General features: G+C 36.2%; 1 protein-coding gene across 2 annotated transcripts; it reads left to right on the top strand.

Annotated features, from left to right (window-relative positions):
* The first annotated feature begins 9054 nt into the window (after positions 1-9054).
* On the top strand, positions 9055-21031 carry YIPF5 (Yip1 domain family member 5). Of its 2 annotated transcripts, none has more exons than XM_004452631.5 (6): positions 9055-9195; positions 9747-9866; positions 15538-15710; positions 16558-16703; positions 18495-18676; positions 20039-21031. In XM_004452631.5, exons 2-6 carry the CDS (start codon positions 9757-9759, stop codon positions 20199-20201), a joined length of 774 nt encoding a protein of 257 aa, XP_004452688.1. In that variant the 5' UTR covers positions 9055-9195; positions 9747-9756; the 3' UTR covers positions 20202-21031. The 2 variants fall into 2 exon arrangements, with proteins under 2 accessions (XP_004452688.1, XP_012378457.1); XM_012523003.4 differs by having other exon boundaries at positions 9078-9208.
* Positions 21032-21649: the final 618 nt, after the last annotated feature.

Below are 21649 nucleotides of genomic sequence, written 5' to 3'. Positions count from 1 at the left end.
AATACATATTTTGAACCCTTTCTTTCATTTATTTATTCATTGATATTAACCTGGATCATCAGCCTCTCCTCTCTTACCACAAAAGAAAATGTAAGCTATTTCTTTTCTCACTTAAATCCTATGATGGGTGTGGTAGTTTTAAAAGAGGTCCACAAATTCTTTGACGCTCTTCTCATGAAACAGTGGAGTCAAATTCCCTCATTGACTGGCCTTAATGACTTGCTTCCAGGCAGTAGAACACAACAGAAAAGATGCCGTGTGACTTCCAAGGAAGGTGAAGAAATGGTGATACAGCTTCTGACTGACTCTGTCTCAGGCCACTATTTCTAGGAGCCCAGGGATCATATTTTGAAGAAGCTCAGGCCACACGGAGAGGCCATGTAGAGAGGTTCGTTGAAAGCTGAAGTCTCTGCCAGCAGCCAGCATTAACAGTGCGTGAGCGAGCCTTTGGATGAATACAGTACCCCCATCTTCAAGCCCCCCTGCTGAAGCTGTGTAGAGCAGAAATGAGCTGTCCCTGACTAAAATGCAGATTTGTGAGCAAAATAAATATTACTGTTGTTGTTTTAAGCCACTCGGTTTTGAAGTGGTTTGTTACACAGCAACAGAGGATAATTGTCATCAGAGATCAGGCAGAAGAATTTAAGAAAGTAACCTGCCAGGGATTAATGCTTCTGTGGGTTCCCACTGGCATGAATTCACCCAACTCCTCTCCTCACTCCCCACCACACACACACCATTGAAAAAGAGTCTTGAGATAGGCTGTCAGTCAATGTTTGATCCCATGTGTACTCTTGCTCGGGACTGTGAGGTCTTAAAGACAGATGAAGGCTTCTTCTTTAAGGGAGTCAGTATCCCTGACAAGAAGGACATCCCTTGGCAGGTCACTATAAACATTCTTGCAAGCAGCTGGTCTGTACCTGAGAGGCTTTTCCTGTTCTGGACCTTCCGGTTCACAAACACGGAATGGCAGACTGGCTGGATGGAAGCTCGGTAGGGACCTCATCATGCTGGAAGCACTGACGAACAGGAGCATTTCTCCAACAGCGATCTGGGTGCAGCTTACTTGCAGTCCACCTGCAGAGGGGATGGGAGAAGAGGACTTTTTCAGGCAGAGACAGAGTCTGTCTGTCATATATAGTGATTCTCAACATATATTTGTTAAATAAATGAATACATATTCCAAACAATATTATTCTATGTCCTACAGTTGGGATGCAAAAGTAAGTACGACATGACCTCTAACCTAAGGCTTCAGACGTAATTAGATGGTTACAATTACTCATTTATATACCGTCTAATCTTTGTAATCTACCATCTGAAAGGCAGAGAAAAGATACAATGGTGAAACTGACAATAGTCATATTGGTAAAATTGATTAAATCTCCTAACATCTCTTGACCCTCAATTCTTCATTTGTAAAATCAGAGGGTGAGGAACAAATGATTTCCAGGTTCTTGACAGCTTTAATTCAAACAAAGGGCAGTTTGGCTATATTTTGGATACTTGCTGTTGTGATCTGGATGTGAAGACCAGCCTATTTTTTTTCTTTTTTAAGATCAGCCTATTTTTATTAACTGTCAAGCTATTCAGTGAATTCAGTCTAATTTTCCAGGGTCCTCTCAAAATTTTAATGTGAACCTCAGACTTTTAATTGTCAGAGACTGAAAAAAGAATGTGTTGGAAATTACAACATTTAGCATAGAAGATGATTTTGTAAATAAAAGGAAGAACTATTAGAGAGAGTCCAGGAAAGAAATGATTTTTATAAATCTAAAATCCAATAATCTTTTAAATGATGTTAATCATGCTAAAATAAAATCTTAGCAAAAGTCAAGAAATATTTATACTATCTTCTGGGGGAAATTTCATTATCTCAGACAGTAGGGGGTTTATGATTTTCATTAAATTCTGTAAATTTAAGACTGCAGGGGGAGACACAAAAACATCTTGACTGTTTGATACAAAATTGAAAGGCAAATGTTAGTCTTTGAGTTCCAGATCTAAATTTGCAGAATTTAATAATAACTTGATTTCACATGTTTCTGAAATTATTTTACAATAAAATAATCCTCATTTGAGGAAAATAATTTACTTAGCAATATAATTAGTAGTCTTAATAACAACAACAAAAAAATCTTACTTAAGTACTTGAGAAGCATTGTGGTTAGGATATAGTAACTTTTCCTTCCATGAAAGGAAATTGAAAAGTCTACAAAGAATCTATTTTTAAAGTTCCACTCCATATTTTAAAGAATACAATACATAAATACAAAAATTAATATAACACCATTGTTTAAGAACTGGTACTCTTATACATTAACATTTTTCATTTTAACAGGCTTGTTCTCATTTGTAATCTGATGGCTTCTCACTTTGTTTAAAGAAATCTGGTGAAGAACTCATTCCAGCATTTCTCTTTCTAAGAACATAGAAATGACTCTAAACTCAACGCAGGGGTTTACTTTGGGCCAAGAATTAACCTAGACTTCCAAAAGGATGAAGTTGGAGGACTCCATTGCCATGGATTTGACTCAAAAGGTTTATCACTATTTGCCACAATGACACTAAACTAACATTACCATGAATAACTGATCAAAATGAAAACAATCAGAAAATTTTAAGATCTCCGCTGTTTTGAGCATGTGTGCAGCCAAAGGCTGAGTCTTTTTTCTGTGCAGAGGAATGCCAGTAAGATCATAAGGCTGAATGCAATTTTTTCAAACTATCAGATTAGTCCTGTTCCTCCCATTCTCCAACAGCAGTGAGATGTTTCTCTCTTCAATCATTTCTGCACAAGTTACAATGAAAGCGTGGATATGCCAGCATCAGAGTTACTATGGGCAAATATTGGGATTTTTTAAAAAATCTCTTTTTTCATACCTCCTGCTTTTTATTTTTCAAACTTTTTTTGTGAGGACATTGGAAGTAGAGTGGTGCAATGAACAGAGCATAGGGCATTGGTGATGGACTCTGGTTTAAACACCAATTATAAAATATGTGCATAACATATATACATGCATAGGCACATATATACAGGCTAACTGTGTGACTGTAGACAAGCTCCTTAAACTTGGTAAGCCACAGTTTATCCATTGGTAAAATGAGGATAACACTGCTTCTTAGGTTGAACTATATGCAATTGCCATTTCTGTGAGCCAAAAATAGGCAAATACTGGTAATTCCATATAGTTCAACCTCTATATAAAGGAATGTTATGAACATTAAATGAGACAATGCACATGTGTTACAAGCCCAGGACAGCAATTGGCACAGTGTAAGAGCTTCGCATATAGTAGTTCCCTTTCGCTTGCTTATTTGTCTTATTTATATATTTACAATAATTATGAGTCACAAAATGAAGATTATTTAATATGCGTTTGTGACAGGCAGTTTTAAGTGCTTTTCTACATAATGCACAGAACTTGGATGACAGAGACATTGTCTCCATCCTCAGGTCAGAAACACATCCTCCAGCCTTTGGGTAAGAACTAAATAAAGTAACAATATTGATAAACAAATAAACTAGATGTACATGCTGCACACAAGCAACAAGGTAGGGTGCTCTCCCTCAGTGCTAACCTGTCACATGCCCAGTGACCTATGTCATACTCAGTCAAGACATTATTATTTTCAAGGCATTAATGTGAACATCAGCTCGAAATGAAAAATTAGAATGTGATCACTTGGGCATGTGTGCTACAAAAGGCAAGCTGTAAAGTTAAAACAAGAATGGAAATTTATTTGACTTAAAGCTCTCAGGACGGTAAATACCCTGGAAATACTGTCTTATAATAAAACATAGTTTAATATGACATTCTTTATAACAGCAAATAGTAAAGCTGTAATGATAAGCAGTGGTAGTTTGAAGTAACTGTAACTGAGAGGGTCATGAAGAATTCTAACAAAAAATATGAAAAGTGCCTGATTACAATTTAATATATTTGCAGTAATTTCTAGACTGCCCTCTGGTTGATTATTATAAAACCTGATGCCTCTATGGTCTTAAGAAACACCATACATTAGAAAATTTTATGACAATTGTTTCACTGGTCTGGGATACTACCATTTTCTTTCTTTGCAAATGAACATTTTCCACATCATAATTCATTTTATGCACTGTATTCTGCTAAATTAAATTTTGTGTGTTAGGGGAAGAGAAAAGGGAAAAGGAGAAAAAGCAGAAAGATGAATAATGTTTAGGGTTTGAAATAGGATGAAACATCAATAGAATCAATTATTGGTAGCACTGTTCACAATTTTCACCTACAACTGTTATAACATATGGGTGATTTTTCAACTAATATTTATCATCAAAAGATATTTGTAAGACTAAAAATTACAATGCAGACAGGTCCAATTTTGAAAATCTTGGACAGAAGATGAAATGAGCATAATTTTAATGCACTCCACTGCATCAAGAGGTAAATTATAAAATAATACAAAATCTGCAGGGCAGACTAAGGGTGCATGTGTGTAATTTATCTCAGAAGTAATTTGTTCAAATGCAGATTTTCAAATGTCCAGTTTGGTTTCTGACAAAATCTTATTGTTTCTGTAGGTACGTAGACTCAGCAATGCTAAAAATCGCCAACATTTATTGAGTATTTTGTACTTATGTATTGATATTTACATGCATTCTCTCATATAATCTCCTAGCAACCACATAAGATGAGTACTGTTATTACTTTGCTTTTAAAGATGAGAAAAGTGAGGCAAGAACCAGAAGTTCTGAGGATGGGAGAGGGAAGAATAGCTGTAATATGGGGGCATTTTTGGAACACTGGAGTTGTCCTGATATTGCAGTGATGGACACAGGCCATTGTATATTTTGTATAACCTACAAAATTGTGCAGGACAGAGTGTAAACAATAATGTAAACTGTAATCCATATAGCAATGCTTCAATATGCGTTCATCAATTTTAACAAAAGTACCGTACTAATGAGGGATGTTGTTGATGTGGGAAAGTGTGGAGGAGGGAGGGAGTGGGGCATAAGGAAATCCCTTTTGTTTTTTAAATAACATTTATGTAATCTAAATTGTCTTAAGAATAAAAAAATTAAGAAAGAAGAAAGAAAAGTGAGGCAAGAAGAGTTTAAGTTCCTTATTCAAGGTCCACAGCTATTACATGGTAGAAGATGTAAATCCAGGCAGTCTGGCTCCATAGCTTGCCGCCATAACCACCATGCTGTATTAAAGTTCATGAACGTAAGGTGATCCATCATTTGACTAATAAGAATATTACCAAAAAAAATTTGTCAACCTGAATATACACACATTTGGAGATGTAGATGCCACTACCAAATGTCTAATTACAATATTTAATTCATTAGTTAGTGTAAACACAGGTAACATAAAGTAGTAGATTGATAAGAAATTCTTCCTTTTTCCATATTCACATTTTGTAAAACAATAAATACACATTCTAGTCATTTAGCACAAGGACTCATGAGCCCGAATTAAGGTTCATATCTCAGGTCTACTACTTCCTAGCCTAACGATCTCTGACTCTGTGCTCAGTTTCCTTGTGTGTGGCTGGGAGTAATAACAGTACCTACCTCTTCAGGCTATTATGAGGAGTAATAGAGTTAATATGTGCAAAGTGCTTTAAGTAGTGCCTGGTGCACAGTAAGTATACAAGGGTGTTAGCTGTTATATTTTCAGATGCTTCACTTGCCCACATGGCATGAGTGGCTTTGTCACCACTAGAGCCCAGTACCAGTCCTCTAATAATGTGTTCTACATTATCTTCCCTTCCACTAAGTTGAGATACAGAACTTCCAGTGCTGTCACTGAAATTCTTACTACAAGCCACAATATCCTTTCACCTAATATTAGATTCTTTTTCATTTGTCATTTTAAAAATGCCTGTGCTGTCTACAATGGAAATATTTACAGTATTTCCATTAAAACATAAAGTTACCTTTAAAAGACTTTAAAAACAACATGCAGCACTTGCAATATTGAAGTCAAAGTCCCAAGAATAAATATTAAATCCAGAATTAGAATTTTTTACCTCTTTAAACTGGTTCTATACAATAGTATCCTAATGTTTTTACAGGCAAATGTGTCTTTTCCAAAATAACAATTTATTGGTCAGCATTAAAAAAATTGAAATGACAAAAGCAGAACTTGAATAGCACATTTAATATGAAGGTCTGAGAAAACTTTTTCTATGGGACAAAGGATAATCTTTAGGAAATATAATTGTCATATTTGGAATATGGGGGTTACATTATCAATATGCACACAGACAGTGAAACCTGACCTCCAGCACTTGCGTTGCTGTTTAACAGAATTATCAAGTTTCGTTGTTGACCCTGACATCATAACAGCTCAACACCTCATTTGGTGTTTGTGGATATAAGTGTAGAGTTTTGACAGGGGAAAACTGCCCTTATTCAAACCATAACTTTCTGGCCCAATTTTTCTTTAACACAGAGAAGAAAGAGGGGGACTCAAATATCGAAGTATAATTTCATAGTTATCCTAAGAAAAGGTAGTTTTATTCTATTTATGAATTATGTGTTCATATGGATATTAGCAGGATTTTCAAACAGATTTAAACATTTTATTCATGACTAGAATTTTCTTTCCTTTTTTGTTAAAAATATGGTGATTGGATATATTAGATTCCCAGAAGGACTAAACAGCTGTTACAGGACCATTTCATGTTCCATCATTCTTGATCTGGTAGAGGCTTTCTGTTCCTAATGAAACCAGCTCAATGACTTTAACAGATTTCAGCACATTTACCAGGTTTTCTTTAATGTAACTTTCTAGGGTCTGTCCTGGGGTAAGGAAGTAACACTGAAAGAAAGTTTCCAAAAAAGAAGGGCTACCTATTAGTCACATAATTGACTGATGTTCTCAAAATCCCAAAGGGGCTTCCGCAGGATATCTTAGGTTATGTTTCAAAGTCAAACATATAATATGGCAGATTTATTAAGATGATTCAGTTTTCTTATTTGGCTTCACCATTAGGGTAGAGATGGTGGGGATGAAATCAAGTAAATATGGCAATTTGTTTTCAAAGACAGGTGCAGAATTTAAATAAAACCTGTATTCCATAATTCATTCTTACGCAGGTATGTTTAACGTGCAAATTTTTTTGTATTTCATTCAAATCTGAAAGTGATGTCTCTATTGAGTAGGCGGAAGCAAAAACATTGGAAGAGACAAGAGTACTAGAATTTTTGGAAACATAATTACCAACTCAATGAAGTGATGGATTATTGTATGTTGTGGATGACTAAAACTAAGTTTTGTGGATAACGTAGCTTAAAGAGAGTATAACTATATAATTTATTAACCAAGCTAGTTGATAAACTATTTTTGAGACTGAAAAGAGGGCAATATTAATCATCGTACTGGTAATCAGGCATGAAATGAGACAGTAGGACTGTCCCCAGCACTTCAGGATACATATTCATTCTACCTAATTATGTAAACCATTGTGTTAAACTGTCTTGTAAATGGTGGTAAATGGGTGGATGAGCAATTTCAGAGTTCATTGATGAGGTAGAGGACCTCAGAGGATTGCTGCCTATTTTTCTCTAGAGCTCACTTCTGGGTTTTTGGTTTTATTGTTTTGTTGCTGTTGCTATTTTGTTTTTGTGTTTTCCATTATATGTGTTTGTTTTATTTTCTGGGTATTTTGTTTTGCTTTATTTTTGGTCCCAGGGCAATGGTCTGGCTTTGTATGTGAGGACCACAGAATTTTTACTCCAGGACATAATGCAAGGGCTCATGATATACATTTTAGTACAATAAACCCTGGGGATAGTTCTGCTCATTGGTTAATAGCCTGGGATTTGGAGTTAGGGTAGTCAGGGGGCCACCATCTTGGGAAAATGATTTAACACAGCGGCCTGAGCAATCTTTTTCAAAGGAAAAAATCTGATTATGTCACACCTCAGCTTATAACCTTCAATACTTTCCTATTCTTTTTTAGAACTAACCCTGGAATCCCACAAGGCTCTGTGCCAGCTATTCCATCCTCAACTCCAGCCTCAACTCCTATCCGGCTCCCTTCACTTCCTGCTCCAATCACATTGCTTTCATTTAGACCAGTGATTCTTAACTGCTGTAGATTTTGCTCTCATGGGGGACATTTGGCAATGTCTGGAGACATTTTTGGTTGTCACAACCAGTGGGTGAGGGGTGTGCTACTGGCATGTAGGGGGTAGAAGCCAGGGATGGTGCAAACACCTTACATTGCACAAGTCACCTCCACTGTCACCATCAAAGAGTTATCTGGACCAAAATGTCAATAGTGTTGAGGCTGAGAAACCCTGATTTAGGTCTCTGCTTATATTACAGTGTCTCTCATCCCTGCCCTTGCCCAAGCTGTTCTATCTGCCTGACCAGTCATGCCCTCTTTCTTTTCCCTTCTTTGTTTCTCCCTTTTCTTCAAGTAATCGCTATGAACCATTTTGATCATCACTCTCTTACAGAGGCTTTCTTGGCTCCTTCCCAGATAAAAATAACACCTTTCAAAGAATTATGGAGGGCTTAAGAATATTAGTAGCAATTTTACAACTACTTTATGTTTGATTAGTCTTCTGCCCCAAGAGCAGCTGGTGGTGAGATTCACCTACCTTGTATCCAGCACAGTATTCCCAGAAGCTAGCACAAAACTGCCGTGCAATACTGAATGAATTAATTTCGATACCCTCATTTATAAATAAGAGTAATTAGGTTGCGAGGATTTTTTAAAATGTCATTAGGTTGTGAGGATTAAATAAAATGATACATGTAAACCACTTAGCACAGCGTCCAGAGAGAGAAAGGATCTATAGCTTGTGGGCAAGTGAGGAGCGCCCTGGGTTGCATTTCACTGTTTCTACTTATTGCGAACCCTACCTCTGCTGAGAAATTTTCCCTCCTCCCAACTAGTAACTGGTATTTGTTGCGCCTGCGCCTTCCTGCCTCCACCGCTATTGCCCCTCTTCCCATTGGCCCGCCACAGACCTAGTCTGTCTATACTGCGCATGCCCCATACTTTGGTCCCCGCCGGCGTCCTACCAAAAAGAGCAAAACTTGACAATTCGCTTCCGCGAGCTGGCGTGCCCCGGAAGCAGTTCTTTGGTCCTGTGACACGTAGCAACGGGGCCAGTTCAGGGTCTGAAACTGAGGTTGGGGGTGGAATCTGGGGCTGCTGAAGCTGTTGCCGCCGTCGCAGCCGCGCTTGGTGAGTGTCCCAGGTCTGTAAGCACACTGTTCGACTTCTCCCCACATCAGAGCGGCACGCCTTGTTGCCATATTTCGGCGCCGTGCCCTGGTTATTTTTCTTTAGACCTTCACTCCCTTTCAGACCCTTGCTTCTGACGTGGCCCCTGCACCTCTGGTGCGGCCTTCCAGAGCTCTGTACTTTGCTGGAAGGCCGCGGGCCGTAATTTGCAAAAAGACAGCCGCGTTGTCAGTTGTAAAGCGCTGTCCCAGGGTGAGGCATCATCTTTGTTGTTGATATTTTAGGCTGTCACGGAATCACTCCTCTCACCTTCTCCGCCCCGCGTCTAAGGTATATCAAGTCCTTGAGGTGGAGGTTTCCCCAGGACCTCGATTTAGGACATTCCCTCCCTCAAGGAGGCCCGTCCTCCAAATGCTGCCCCTTAAAATTCTAAAAGAAATCCTTGATGCCTTCAGGGGATACTAATTTAAGCAAAATATTAAGTGTTTTTTCTTCCCGAATTAATAGGGCCTGCGGCACTAGTAGTATTTGTCATTTCTCTTTTATTGCAGGTGGTTTGCAATGTCGGGCTTTGATAACTTCAACACGGATTTTTACCAGACAAGTTACAGCATCGATGACCAATCCCAACAGTCCTATGATTATGGAGGAAGTGGAGGACCCTATAGCAAGTAACTTTTCAGCTTTGGCAATTAATTTAATCTAACTTGCAGGGAAAGCATGTATGCAGAGTATTTTGTTCTGCCTAAAACATTTTGGGGACATGTCCCTTATCAATAAGGTTAATGTTCATAATCTTCTTCCTTCACTGGAGAGATCCTGTGAAACTGGTTTGGATTCGAAGTTCTGCAGTTTAATATCTTCTGCAGAATCTTCAGGTGTGCAGTAGGTGGAAAAGTAGCCTGTTGGGAATCAGTTTTTCCTAGTAAAAATATTTCCACATCATTTAAGATGTGGATGGCAGGTTCAGGTATGTAGATGATAGGCTATATAATTCATGGGATTAAAAATTAAAATCTCTTGAAGACTTGTTTAGCAGTTTAAGTCTAACTTTCAGACTTTATCAGTGTTAGCAGAATGTGCTTAGTGACATTGTTTAGCACTGTATGGTCCCTATTATGAATTGTCAGGTGATTTTCATATAGCAGATTACTCCTCCTACTGAAACCTTATGTTGCACAAGTTGTCAGTTATAGATGATTGAAGAGGGATATCCAAAGCCTTTAAGGCTAGGGGTTCTTAACAAGGGGTCTGTGAACTTAAATTGAAATTCAAAAAAGCATTATTCTTATGGGGATGTGTTGGTGCAGATGTGATATATTTATTAAATAATACAGAGTATAGTGTGTACTTAGGAGGGAGTCTGTGATTTTCACCTGACTGTCAGAGGGGTCCATGGAACAAAAAAGTTTTAAGAACTCCTGCTTTAGGCCTTCTACTTAAAAAAAAACAAACAAAAACAAAACAAAACAAAAAACCCTGATCTTTTTATCTTTCCTGGTGTTTGTGGCCAGAACACATTAACTAAAGGTTTTCTGTCCATCTCTTCTAATACATGTCCTTTGTCTCTTATGACCTTAGAGTTAATATTATCACCTTCCAATCTGGTAAAGGAATTCTCTGTACCAGTATTGTTTAACTTTTTTTTTTAAGACTCCTATGAAGATTGTGGGTCTCTTTCCCAGAAACGCTCACATAAACTTACTTAAACACACATAAATGTGTGTAAAACTTCAGGCAGTGCATGCATCATTCGATGTCATCTATGCACCCTGAATTAAAAACCTCATGGAGATCATGCCAGGATGAGGGAAAGGAAAGGTTGTGTATCCTGTTAGCCAGTAAGAATCATGTAATACTAGAATGTGTTTGAATTAATAAATCTGAGAATTTAAAAAAGAAAGAAAGAAACAAACAAAAAAGTTCAGCCCATAGCATAGCCTGTCTTGGATAGGATATACTCTTTGTAACACATAGCTCCTTTGAATATGTGATATATTTTATTCTCAGTTTTTTCCCCCCTAAAACTTAATGATTGAAAAATGAAAGTGAGCATGTGAAAAATACTCTCTATGAATCACATTTTTCCTTTCTGTTACATTCTCAATTACCATTGAAGGTTCATCTCTTTAGATTAATTAATTGGGCAGAAATTGGAAGCATCATATTGAGAGATTTTCATTTCACCAGTTTACCTAAATAAATATTTTTTGGTGATTGCTCTGCATCACCAAATGCATGTGAGATTGGCCAGGGGTCATCTAATGAATTCTTGACTATAACAACAGTAGGGCTTTGGAGAACCTATCTCTTTCAGCAGGCAGGCCTGCATTAATTGAATGATGTTTGAACTCAAACAGACTATTTCATTTAGATTGCAACCTCTTAGGTACCTCTGTCAATGCCTTCCTTTCCTTTCATGCCCATGTTTGCATCACTTTTAAGTGTGACTTATCATTCCATCTATCATTGCCTTATTTCACTTCTCCACACAGCAGTTGCTTAGATATTCTTTTGCCAACTATTTTCTTCAAATTTCTGTTGCAACCAAACTAGCATTGCTTCGGTACTAACAAAAAAATTTTATTCCTGGTGATTATATTAAATCTTCACTGCCGGTTAGTGATTATGGGATAATGCTTGGGAAAACAAGAAACTTAATGTCTTAGCAGCTATCAGTTTGGATATCAGCTCTATGGAAAATTGGACTCTTCCAAGTGTATACATTCAGTTACATTTCCAAGAGGCATTTTAAGCATCCAACTCTGTTAATCATATAATACTCTGTTTAGTTTGCTAACTCGAGAGCAAAAATCTGTTGATAACTTTTAGCTCTGTTGGTAACAGAAATCTACGTTCAAATATGATAATACTTAGATTGTCTTCACGTTTGACTTGACTTATTTTCAGTTCAGAGTTCTGTTTTTACCCTATGGAGTCAACTGTAACGCTTTGCATGTTTTTTGTTTTTTTCCTATGGATAGTTCATAGGTAGCATTTGTAAATTAATTACAAAAAACAAAGGTCCCTGGTCTTGCTTTCTAGCCCCCTGGTCTTGCCTTCTCCCTCCCCCTACTCTTGCCTTCTTCTCCCCTCTTCTGGCTTTCTCCACATCCACCCCACCAAGATCAATACACAAATAAATCTGGGGATTTATAATCTATAATGGAGAATTGTAGTCTGTAAATCAGCCCTCTTTATCACTCTTCAGCCCCTTCCTCTCTACCTGGGACCCATGATCCTTTATTTTCTCCCATTTCTCTTCTCCGCATTCCCTAATAAATTACTGGCCTAACTTAAAAAAGAGAAAAGAAAAAGGTCACATTCTGTCAAGTTATAATGTCATGTTGGGTCAGATCCCACATTATATTCTAGATATGCCTATAAAATATACAGTATACTAGTTGCAAACTTTTTAAAATATTGACCTCTAGTATTTTTTCAACCTTGGTTTAACTAATAACTTTTTGGGATATCTGAGGGTTTTCATGAATTTAGGTAATCAACATAATATGTTAAGAGACTTTTACATTCTTTGCTGTTGGTACAAGTGCTTGTGAAAGTGCTTAGTCTCTGCTACTTTTCCTGCTGTGAAAGTGTTGATTTAGTCTGTAATGATCATGCCTACCCTACCATGTTTTAACTGAAAACCAGCAGAAGCAAGCAAGTCAGGAATTTTTCTGACCAGGCTCTGCCAGAAGAAAATAATGAAATTTTATGGTGCTTAACACTGTTGTTTTTCTCCCCTTGTATCTTGACTATGAAATTCATATGCGTGTGGTAGTTCTCTTCCTTATGTGAAATTTATAGAGCTATATCTGTGGTTATCAGTATATTGACTGTAGACCTTAAGTCTTCAAAGGATCCTTAAGACCTTTCAGAGAGTCCCTGAGATCAAAACTATTTTGATAACAACACTAAGACATTATTTACCTTTTTAGGTGTGGTATGGTGACATTTGCATTGATGTTGCAAAAGCAGTGGTTTTCAAAACTACTGCACGTGTGTGAATCAAGGCAGTGGCATCACATTTTTCTAGTAGTCATATATTCTTCACCACCACACATGTGGGGGAAAAGCCAGTTTCACTTATTAATACCCTTGATTAAGCACTAAGAATATGAAATTCTGACTCTTGAGTACACATCCTTTTAATATTCTGTTTCACAAATTGGAAATAGTCACAAAATACTTCTACTCTATACTAAATTATAACGGTTGTGTTTAGTAAAGCACCTGTGCAATTGTTTGAGCTGCAGGATGACTTATTTTCATGGAATGCCATTCACCATTTTTATTTGAAAGAACAACAGACAGACACTGATTTTTCAGACTTGAGTATTTGGCAGATATTTTTTCAAAAATGAATGAAGCATGCATGTCACTTAAAGGAAGACAACTGACAATGTGTGTTACCAATGATAAAAATTTTAACTTGTAGGCAGAAATGAGGATTTTGGAAGCCTTGTACCCATTACCATGAACTTGTCAGCTTCCAGGCAGATAACCATTTTTGATGAGAGCACTGTGATATTAACAAATATGATTTTTTTTTTTCTGTATATTGTAGAATGAAATGTGTCACTATTTGGAGGATCTCTGTTACTCACTGAGTCAATATTTTCCAAATGACCAATGCATGATGTTATAAAACCATATGGGTAAAACATCCATTCAAAGTACAAGACAATCAATGAATTTTATATGCAAGAGTATAAAAAGTTCCTGGATATTATTTCAGTTTCCACACTGCAACTTTAGTTTAAAAAACTACCACTTTATTTTGAGTTTTGGTGTATCATCAAAAAGAATATCCACAGTAATCTGAAAAGGTTATTCACATACTCCTCTTTTTTCAACTATGTCTCTAAGGCTAGATTTTCTTATGATACTTCAACTAGAACATATCACAACAAATTGAATGGAGTAGCAGACACAGTACTCTATTTTTTTTTTTAAAGATTTATTTATTTATTTAATCTCCCACCCCCCCACACCCCTCCGGGTTGTCTGTTCTCTGTGTCTATTTGCTGGGTCTTGTTTCTTTGTCCGCTTCTGTTGTTGTCAGCGGCACGGGAAGTGTGGGCGGCACCATTCCTGGGCAGGCTGCACTTTCACGCCGGGCGGCTCTCCTCATGGGTGCACTCCTTGCGCGTGGGGCTCCCCTACGCGGGGGACACCCCTGCGTGGCAGGGCACTACTTGCGCACATCAGCACTGCACATGGGCCAGCTCTACACGGGTCAAGGAGGCCCAGGGTTTGAACCTTGGACCTCCCATGTGGTAGACGGACACCCTAACCACTGGGCCAAGTCCGTTTCCCCAGACACAGTACTCTAGCTGTGTTCTATTAAACCAGACTTTAATGAGATTTTCAAAACTGTAACAGTTTTTTATCTCAAAAAATTACTGATACTAGTACGAATGGGACATATTACAATTTTTAAATGAATTAGTAAATACCTTAAAGATTTCTCAGTTTTAATTTCTAATATGGTATGTGATGATAGATATAATCCATATAAGCAAAAAGTTTTTGGGGTACTCAATAATTTTTAAGCATACAAAGGGGTCCCTAGACCAAAGAATTTAAGGATTGCTGGTCTATAGCATTATTTTTTGTGTTTTATGTAACATGTTCATTCTCTCTCAGAATAGAATGTTATCCATTTATGCATATTGTAGAAACGTCCATATGGCGTTTTTCTAGCTGTTTCATAAACTCACAGGTGGATTTCTGGTAAATCCTAACAGCAGTCAATACAATAGCATATTGTACTAAATCAGGAAATGTGATTTCTTGTCCTAGTTCCACCAACTTGCAGTAAGTGTATGTGTGCAAATAGAAATCAATATATTTGCATGCCAAAAAGACTAGCAAAAATGTACATGCAGAACAAAATATTACAGCCATCTCTGTAAGGTAGGATTTTAGAGTGATTTTTATTACAAGTGTTGAGTTGGCTACTAGAATCAGACAGCTTATTTTGAATCCTAGCATCACAATGGGCAAGCTATTTTAACTCTTAATTTCAGTTTCATCTCTATAATGGGGAGAACAGTAATATCTACGACATAGGGTTGTAGTGAGGATAACATGATACAATTTATATTAAACACCTTAATAGCAGTACTTTGTCCATAGTAACTTTACAAAAAGGTTGTTATAATATGTTTAATCGTTTCAGTCACATATATTAAAACTGGCAAAGTAGGTATTCTAGGAATTGCATAACCAAGATTCCCTAGCTGCCAAAAATGAAAATTTAGGAATATAGAGGATGTCAGCTGTTGGGGAGAGTACTATATAATTCTGAGTACTATAACTTTCTTTGATTTACAGACAGTATGGTGGCTATGACTATGCACAGCAGGGCCGATTTGTCCCTCCAGACATGATGCAGCCACAGCAGCCCTACACTGGGCAGATTTTCCAGCCAACTCAGGCATTCACTCCAACCACACCTCAGTCATTCTATGGAAACAACTTTGAGGATGAGCCGCCTTTATTAGAAGGTAGGATTTGTTGCTGCACTTTATAGTACTGTATAATAGCCAGGTGGGTGGTGATGACAAATCCTAATCCTAAATTGTCCTTTCCTTTGAAAGTTATCTACAAAATGGTCCATTGTGAACAGAGTGTATATGAAACCACATTGGGCCAGAGGGGATCAGATTTTTAGTAGACCTTTATACATGATAATAATGCATGTCAATATAATTACATTGGTATGAGCATCGATTTTTACTCAAAACCATTGGTTACATTTTATCAGTGAAAGAATGGTGAAGATATAAAATAGAGTTGCTTATTCTGCATGGAAATAAGCTGGCAGAATTAGTGACATCACTGAACAGTATGTTGATCTTCAAATTGTATTCAGAGAACTTCAAAAATCTATAATACAGTAATAGTTCTAACATACTTTTTTTTTTTGACTAGATACCTTTTGAAAGGCTAATGAAAGTTATTGATGTTCTCTTCAGAAAATTGCATATATGTACATAGAGACTTAGTTTGTATACAATTTCACTGGGCCCCCAGATGCTCCTGAAGACCTTACTATTAATCCTGTCCATACATTCTTTGCTATACAATTGTGGCTGAGAGATGTAATGAGAGTCTATTCCATCATACTCAAGCCCTTTTCCAGCACCAAACCAACAATTGGCTCTTTGTAGGATAAGCACCACACACAGTGAAAAACTGGTATTGAGAACTTGACAAGTAATATCATGTCATATTACTAGATCCTCTCTTGGTGCTAGTTATTTCACATTGTCTGCTGTTCTAATATAGATTCTGGTAAATTAAAGGTATATCACAAATCCTGAATGATTTCCTTATTTTCTTTTCTCTTAGAATTAGGTATCAATTTTGACCACATCTGGCAAAAAACACTCACAGTGTTACATCCATTAAAGGTAGCAGATGGCAGCATCATGAATGAGACTGATTTGGCAGGGCCAATGGTTTTTTGTCTTGCATTTGGAGCCACATTGTTACTGGTAAGACTTTAGCTTTAGTTCTAATTTAAGATTAAAGAGCAGTCTTTAAATTTCAAGACTTTGGGTATACCTCAGGTCTTTGATGTGTTTTGAATAGTATTGAATTGCTCAGATTTACACCTATTCATCATTCTCCTCTGATAAGAAATAGAGCAGATTTAGAGATCAAATCCTTTTCCAAAAGTATCCAAATAGGAAAAAAGCAAAAAATAATAAATAACATGTGGCTTTAATCTCTCAGCAGAATTCCTTCTCACTTTTCAGTTATTTACAGAGTTTTTTAACCTATTTGTGTCTTTAAAAAAAAAAAACTTAAAAAAAAAAAATCTAGACCTGAATAGTGTTTTGTTGTAGTGGTGGTGGTGACTTTCCTGTATTTATTTTTTAATGAACTGAAACATTAAAAGGCAACAAGTTTTACTCTTCATACCCACCCCTACCCCAGGAATGTTAAAGCCTATTGCAAAAGCCATACGATCAGTATCTTCAAATGGTTAAAAAATTTTCATATTATTTCCTTGACTGTAAAGATATGTAAATTAAAAATATAATGAATCGAACGTGGTATTTTTAGTCAGAAGACCTAAGTGAGCTCACTACTTCTATTTTGTCCTTGAGCAACTCATTTCAATTTTCAACTCCCTCTGGTAGATAATTTATGCAGCACACCTAATAGGATTATTTTAGAGATAAAGGATGAGAGCGTATGTGATAACACTTTAAAAAGTTAAAAGTATTATACAAATATGAGGTTTTATGAATAAAATGAATGAACTCATCAGTGAACTCAGTTGAGCTTTCTCAAATTTGTATACTCATAATCAAGTATTTACAAGTAAATACTGAATCTGACCAAAATCCCAAGTATTTTCCCACTTAATCTGTAAAAACTTTCTTGCCATTGTGTTTTGTGTACAAAAATCTGACAGAGAACTTTTTGAAATCTTTGTGGACTATTTTTAGTATTATTGTAATCTGAATTCAGTGGTTCTGTTCACACATTTGACTAAGACTAAAGTAGTTCCACTTTAGCCAAACTTTGCTGTCCTAAGACTCTTAATGATGACTTTTTCAGGAGTGGAATTGATAAGAATTTTTTTAGTCAAAGGGCTGTATAAATCAAAGAACGATTTGGAAAAGTCATGAAAGGAAAACCATCTTCCATTATATTCCTCTTGCCTAGTTGTTTAATATGTTTTTTTTTTCTTTCTTGCCTCCTCTTTCCCACAAAACCCTGGCTTCCTGCTTATCCTGCTTCCTTTCTCTTAGTTCCTCTGACATTACTATAAAGTGAATGATGAAATTATTTTTGCTGCTAAAAATTATAACAACATCTACAAATGAGAATAAATTGCTTTTTGCCATTTTTGGCAGAAAATGGGTACTTTAAAGTTATATTACCTACTGTCCAAACATTCTGAATGGCTTTTCATCTTGTCTCTGTAGTTTATTTGCTTAGAATCTGCCGGAGTTCATTTTAGAAATTTACTGCTGTAGGTGATTGTGTCATGATTTTATCTCTTTATTTGTTCAGTTCTATGCCAAACTCAAATGCTATCTGGAAAAATATAAAACTAAACATCTGTATATTGGAAAGGGATACTTTAAATGTCTTAAAGAAGATGTATAGTTCAGCCTTTTACTTCTTTGAATAAAGAACAGATAACCTCTAGATTTTTATATTGAGTAGGTGCTAATTGAATATCTTCTCCATGTATCATTTTAGGTGAAATAAGCCCAAAAATAATTTACTTTTTACCCTTTAACCTGTATTATTTTCTTCATTTATAGGCTGGCAAAATCCAGTTTGGCTATGTATATGGGATCAGTGCAATTGGATGTCTAGGAATGTTTTGTTTATTAAATTTAATGAGTATGACAGGTGTTTCATTTGGTTGTGTGGCAAGTGTCCTTGGATATTGTCTTCTTCCCATGATCCTGCTTTCCAGCTTTGCAGTAGTATTTTCTTTGCAGTAAGTACTGATCTTTATTTTTGGGTTGGATTGACCAATTTTATATAATAGGATTCACCACATCACATAAATCATTTCAGCAAATATCACACAGTGCCTCCCATGGGTGAGCAGTATGCTAGATGCTTTGGGATAATTTACAGTGGAAATGAGAACAAATTAAAAATTCTTCCTTGTCTTCTCTACTTTTATCTATGATATAGAATTTCACTGTTTTTGTATTTACTAACCAGTGTCACAGCAGTAATGAATATGAATCAAACGATGGTGATTGTTATTAACCTAAATACTGTGAGGAAAAGGTCATGTCATTAGAGTGTTTAAATTATACTTACCCTCTCTTGATATTTTTAGACCAAATCTGATTTCTTTAAGCCTTTGGGCATATGCTAAGCTTATCAATATTAAATAAATTCTCCCTGTTTGGCAGCTTTTTAACTGAAAATGAAACATATTCCTTCTGTGGCAGGAGGCTGCTACTAGCCTACCATATTCTCAGATGTGTTTGTAAGAACTTTTAAATGTGTGTAATTTAAAATAATGTATAGATTAGGTTTAAAAAAATGTATGTAAATTATTGCTAAGAAAGTTCCTTTTCTGGCTAGTGTGCATCTTCTCAGTGCAGTTCAAATTCCTTCTTGTGGTTAGTACTAGGCAATACAAATGATTGAACTTTGTCACAGAAAGATTTAGGGGAAGAGCATATATCAACTATTTGTTTGATACTAGAAATTTGAGAAGATGATTGACTTAACAGTATTCTTGCTCTGGATAATTATGCTTCAGATATTCACTGTAGAAACTGTTTCACTCTCCTCATTTGATTAGAATTTATATTTTTATATTTGAATTTTACAGAGGAAGCTATTTTCTACTAAAACAGTGTTTCACAACCAGGAGTGATTTTGCCTCCCAGGGAACATTTGACAGGAGTGATTTTGCCTCCCAGGGAAATTGTCTGGAGACAATTTTAATTTTCACAGCTCACTTAGTGTTATTGGCATTTAATGAGTAGAGACCAGGGATGCTGCTATATATCCTAACAATGCCCAAACTAGCCCCTCACAACAAAAAATTATTCAGCCCAAATGTCTGTAGTGCCAAGGTCGAGAAACCCATTGCAAGAGTGCAAAATATAGTTATAAAGGAGTTTTTAATCACATGAAATGATTCAGTATTACTGAATTCACTGTAAGGTAAATTTTAGCATTTGAAAAAGACTTTGATTTCTGCAGATGCCTTCATCTGAATTTTAAAATGCTTTTCTTTAGAATAAGTGGTGGTAAGATTCTTATATAAACAAATCATTTATTTCCTTTTTCCACCTTCCTTTATTTATTTATTCTCTCTTTTTGTTTACAGAGGAATGGTAGGAGTCATTCTCACTTCTGGAATTATTGGATGGTGTAGTTTTTCTGCTTCGAAAATTTTTATTTCTGCATTAGCCATGGAAGGACAGCAACTACTAGTAGCATATCCTTGCGCTTTGTTATATGGAGTCTTTGCCCTAATTTCTGTCTTTTGAACTGAATTTACTTGGAATGTGAACATCAGTGGGCAAAATACACACAAATTACCTTGAACTCTTAAATTGGACCAGCAAACTGCTACAACGTGACTCTTGTGCAGATTTAACATTTGACCATTGGAGCAATGGAAGTAAATATGTATCTTTTGTTCACTTTTATAGAACTTTTGAATACTATATTGGATTTACCTGCAGTTTGACTAGTTTTAAGTTTCATGCTTATAAAAATAAGATGTATTATTTCTTCCCTGTTTTGCAGACTTTAAAAAATACCCTTTTTCCTTGCAAATTATATTATGATGTTTTTGACAGATTTTTAAAAAATAAACAGTAGAAAACTATTCACAGAGCTAATTATCTTTCTTAAAAACAACCCAGCCAGAGCAGACATAAGACTTATTATGGAAGTATTTTTCCAAGGAATTAGAAAAGAAAATTTGTCTGTGTACTTAAACCAGGTGCACTTGAAGAAAAAAAAAAAACAAACTGATGCCCATGTAGAATTTTATGAGTTTGCACTCAATAAAGCTGATACGCCTTTAAAAAATCTCCTAAAATATTTGCTAAAATTGAGATACAAAAAGTTCACAGTTTGCTTTATTGTAGACATGACAAGTGAACAACTCTTGAGATATTAGCGTTAACTAAACTGTGGTGACTTGGACTGGCCACATTAATGCTCATAGTTCGGTCTCCGCATTTCCCAGGAAAAAGAAAATCACCTTTTTTGAAAAGAATATTTAAAATGTCACAATTGTCAGTATTGTAGTTATCAATGTAAAGTGCGTTTGATGCTTGTTAATTAAAATGTTCCTGACTAATTTTAAGTGTTGTCAAAGTTTACTTTTGCTAAACAGCTGATTTCTGTCTCTCATTTTCTTTATCTGGGTCTGGTTTTGACTTGTATTTCCAATTTAACCTATTCTTTTTTAAAGATTTGTTTGTTTATTCATTCCCACCTTGCGGCTTGTTTCTTTCTCTTTTTTTGCTGTCTCTTCTATGTGTCCATTTGCTGCACTTTTTTTTTTTCTGAATCTGCTTGTCTCCCTTTGAGAGCTTGCTGCGCTAGCTCTCAGCAGCACACAGGCGGTCAGCTCCTCAGTGTGCTCGAGCCAGCTTCCCTTCATAAGGAGGCCCCAGGGCCTCCCATATGGTAGATGGGAGCCCAGCTGACTGAGCCACAGCCACTTCGGTAACCTATGCTTTAAGAATAGAAGTTATTTGGTATAGGTTCAGGAAAAAAAAAAATGAAAAGAAAAACAGTTTACTTTGACTTACAGCACTATTTCCTTGTACTAAATTTATTGGGTTTATAATGCCTTGCTTTCTTGCCAGAGAATCCATAGGGAAAAAAATATAAATTATGTATATTTGTCATTGACTTTTTCTACAGAAAACTTTGATTTTTGGACAAAGTTTAGTTACAATCATGAGAGAGACAATAT

Source organism: Dasypus novemcinctus, chromosome 2 (assembly GCF_030445035.2).
Source record: "Dasypus novemcinctus isolate mDasNov1 chromosome 2, mDasNov1.1.hap2, whole genome shotgun sequence".
NCBI lineage: Eukaryota > Metazoa > Chordata > Mammalia > Cingulata > Dasypodidae > Dasypus > Dasypus novemcinctus.
The sequence above is the reverse complement of the archived record's forward strand: the minus strand, read 5'-3'. Positions and strand labels throughout refer to the sequence as shown.

Excerpts from the sequence above, each read along its gene's own strand:
- YIPF5 (XM_004452631.5), top strand. The coding sequence starts at position 9,757 with ATGTCGGGCTTTGATAACTTCAACACGGATTTTTACCAGACAAGTTAC. Across the intron at positions 16,704-18,494 it reads TTGGAGCCACATTGTTACTG|GCTGGCAAAATCCAGTTTGG; the intron begins GTAAGACTTTAG and ends CTTCATTTATAG. Across the intron at positions 18,677-20,038 it reads GCAGTAGTATTTTCTTTGCA|AGGAATGGTAGGAGTCATTC; the intron begins GTAAGTACTGAT and ends TTTTGTTTACAG.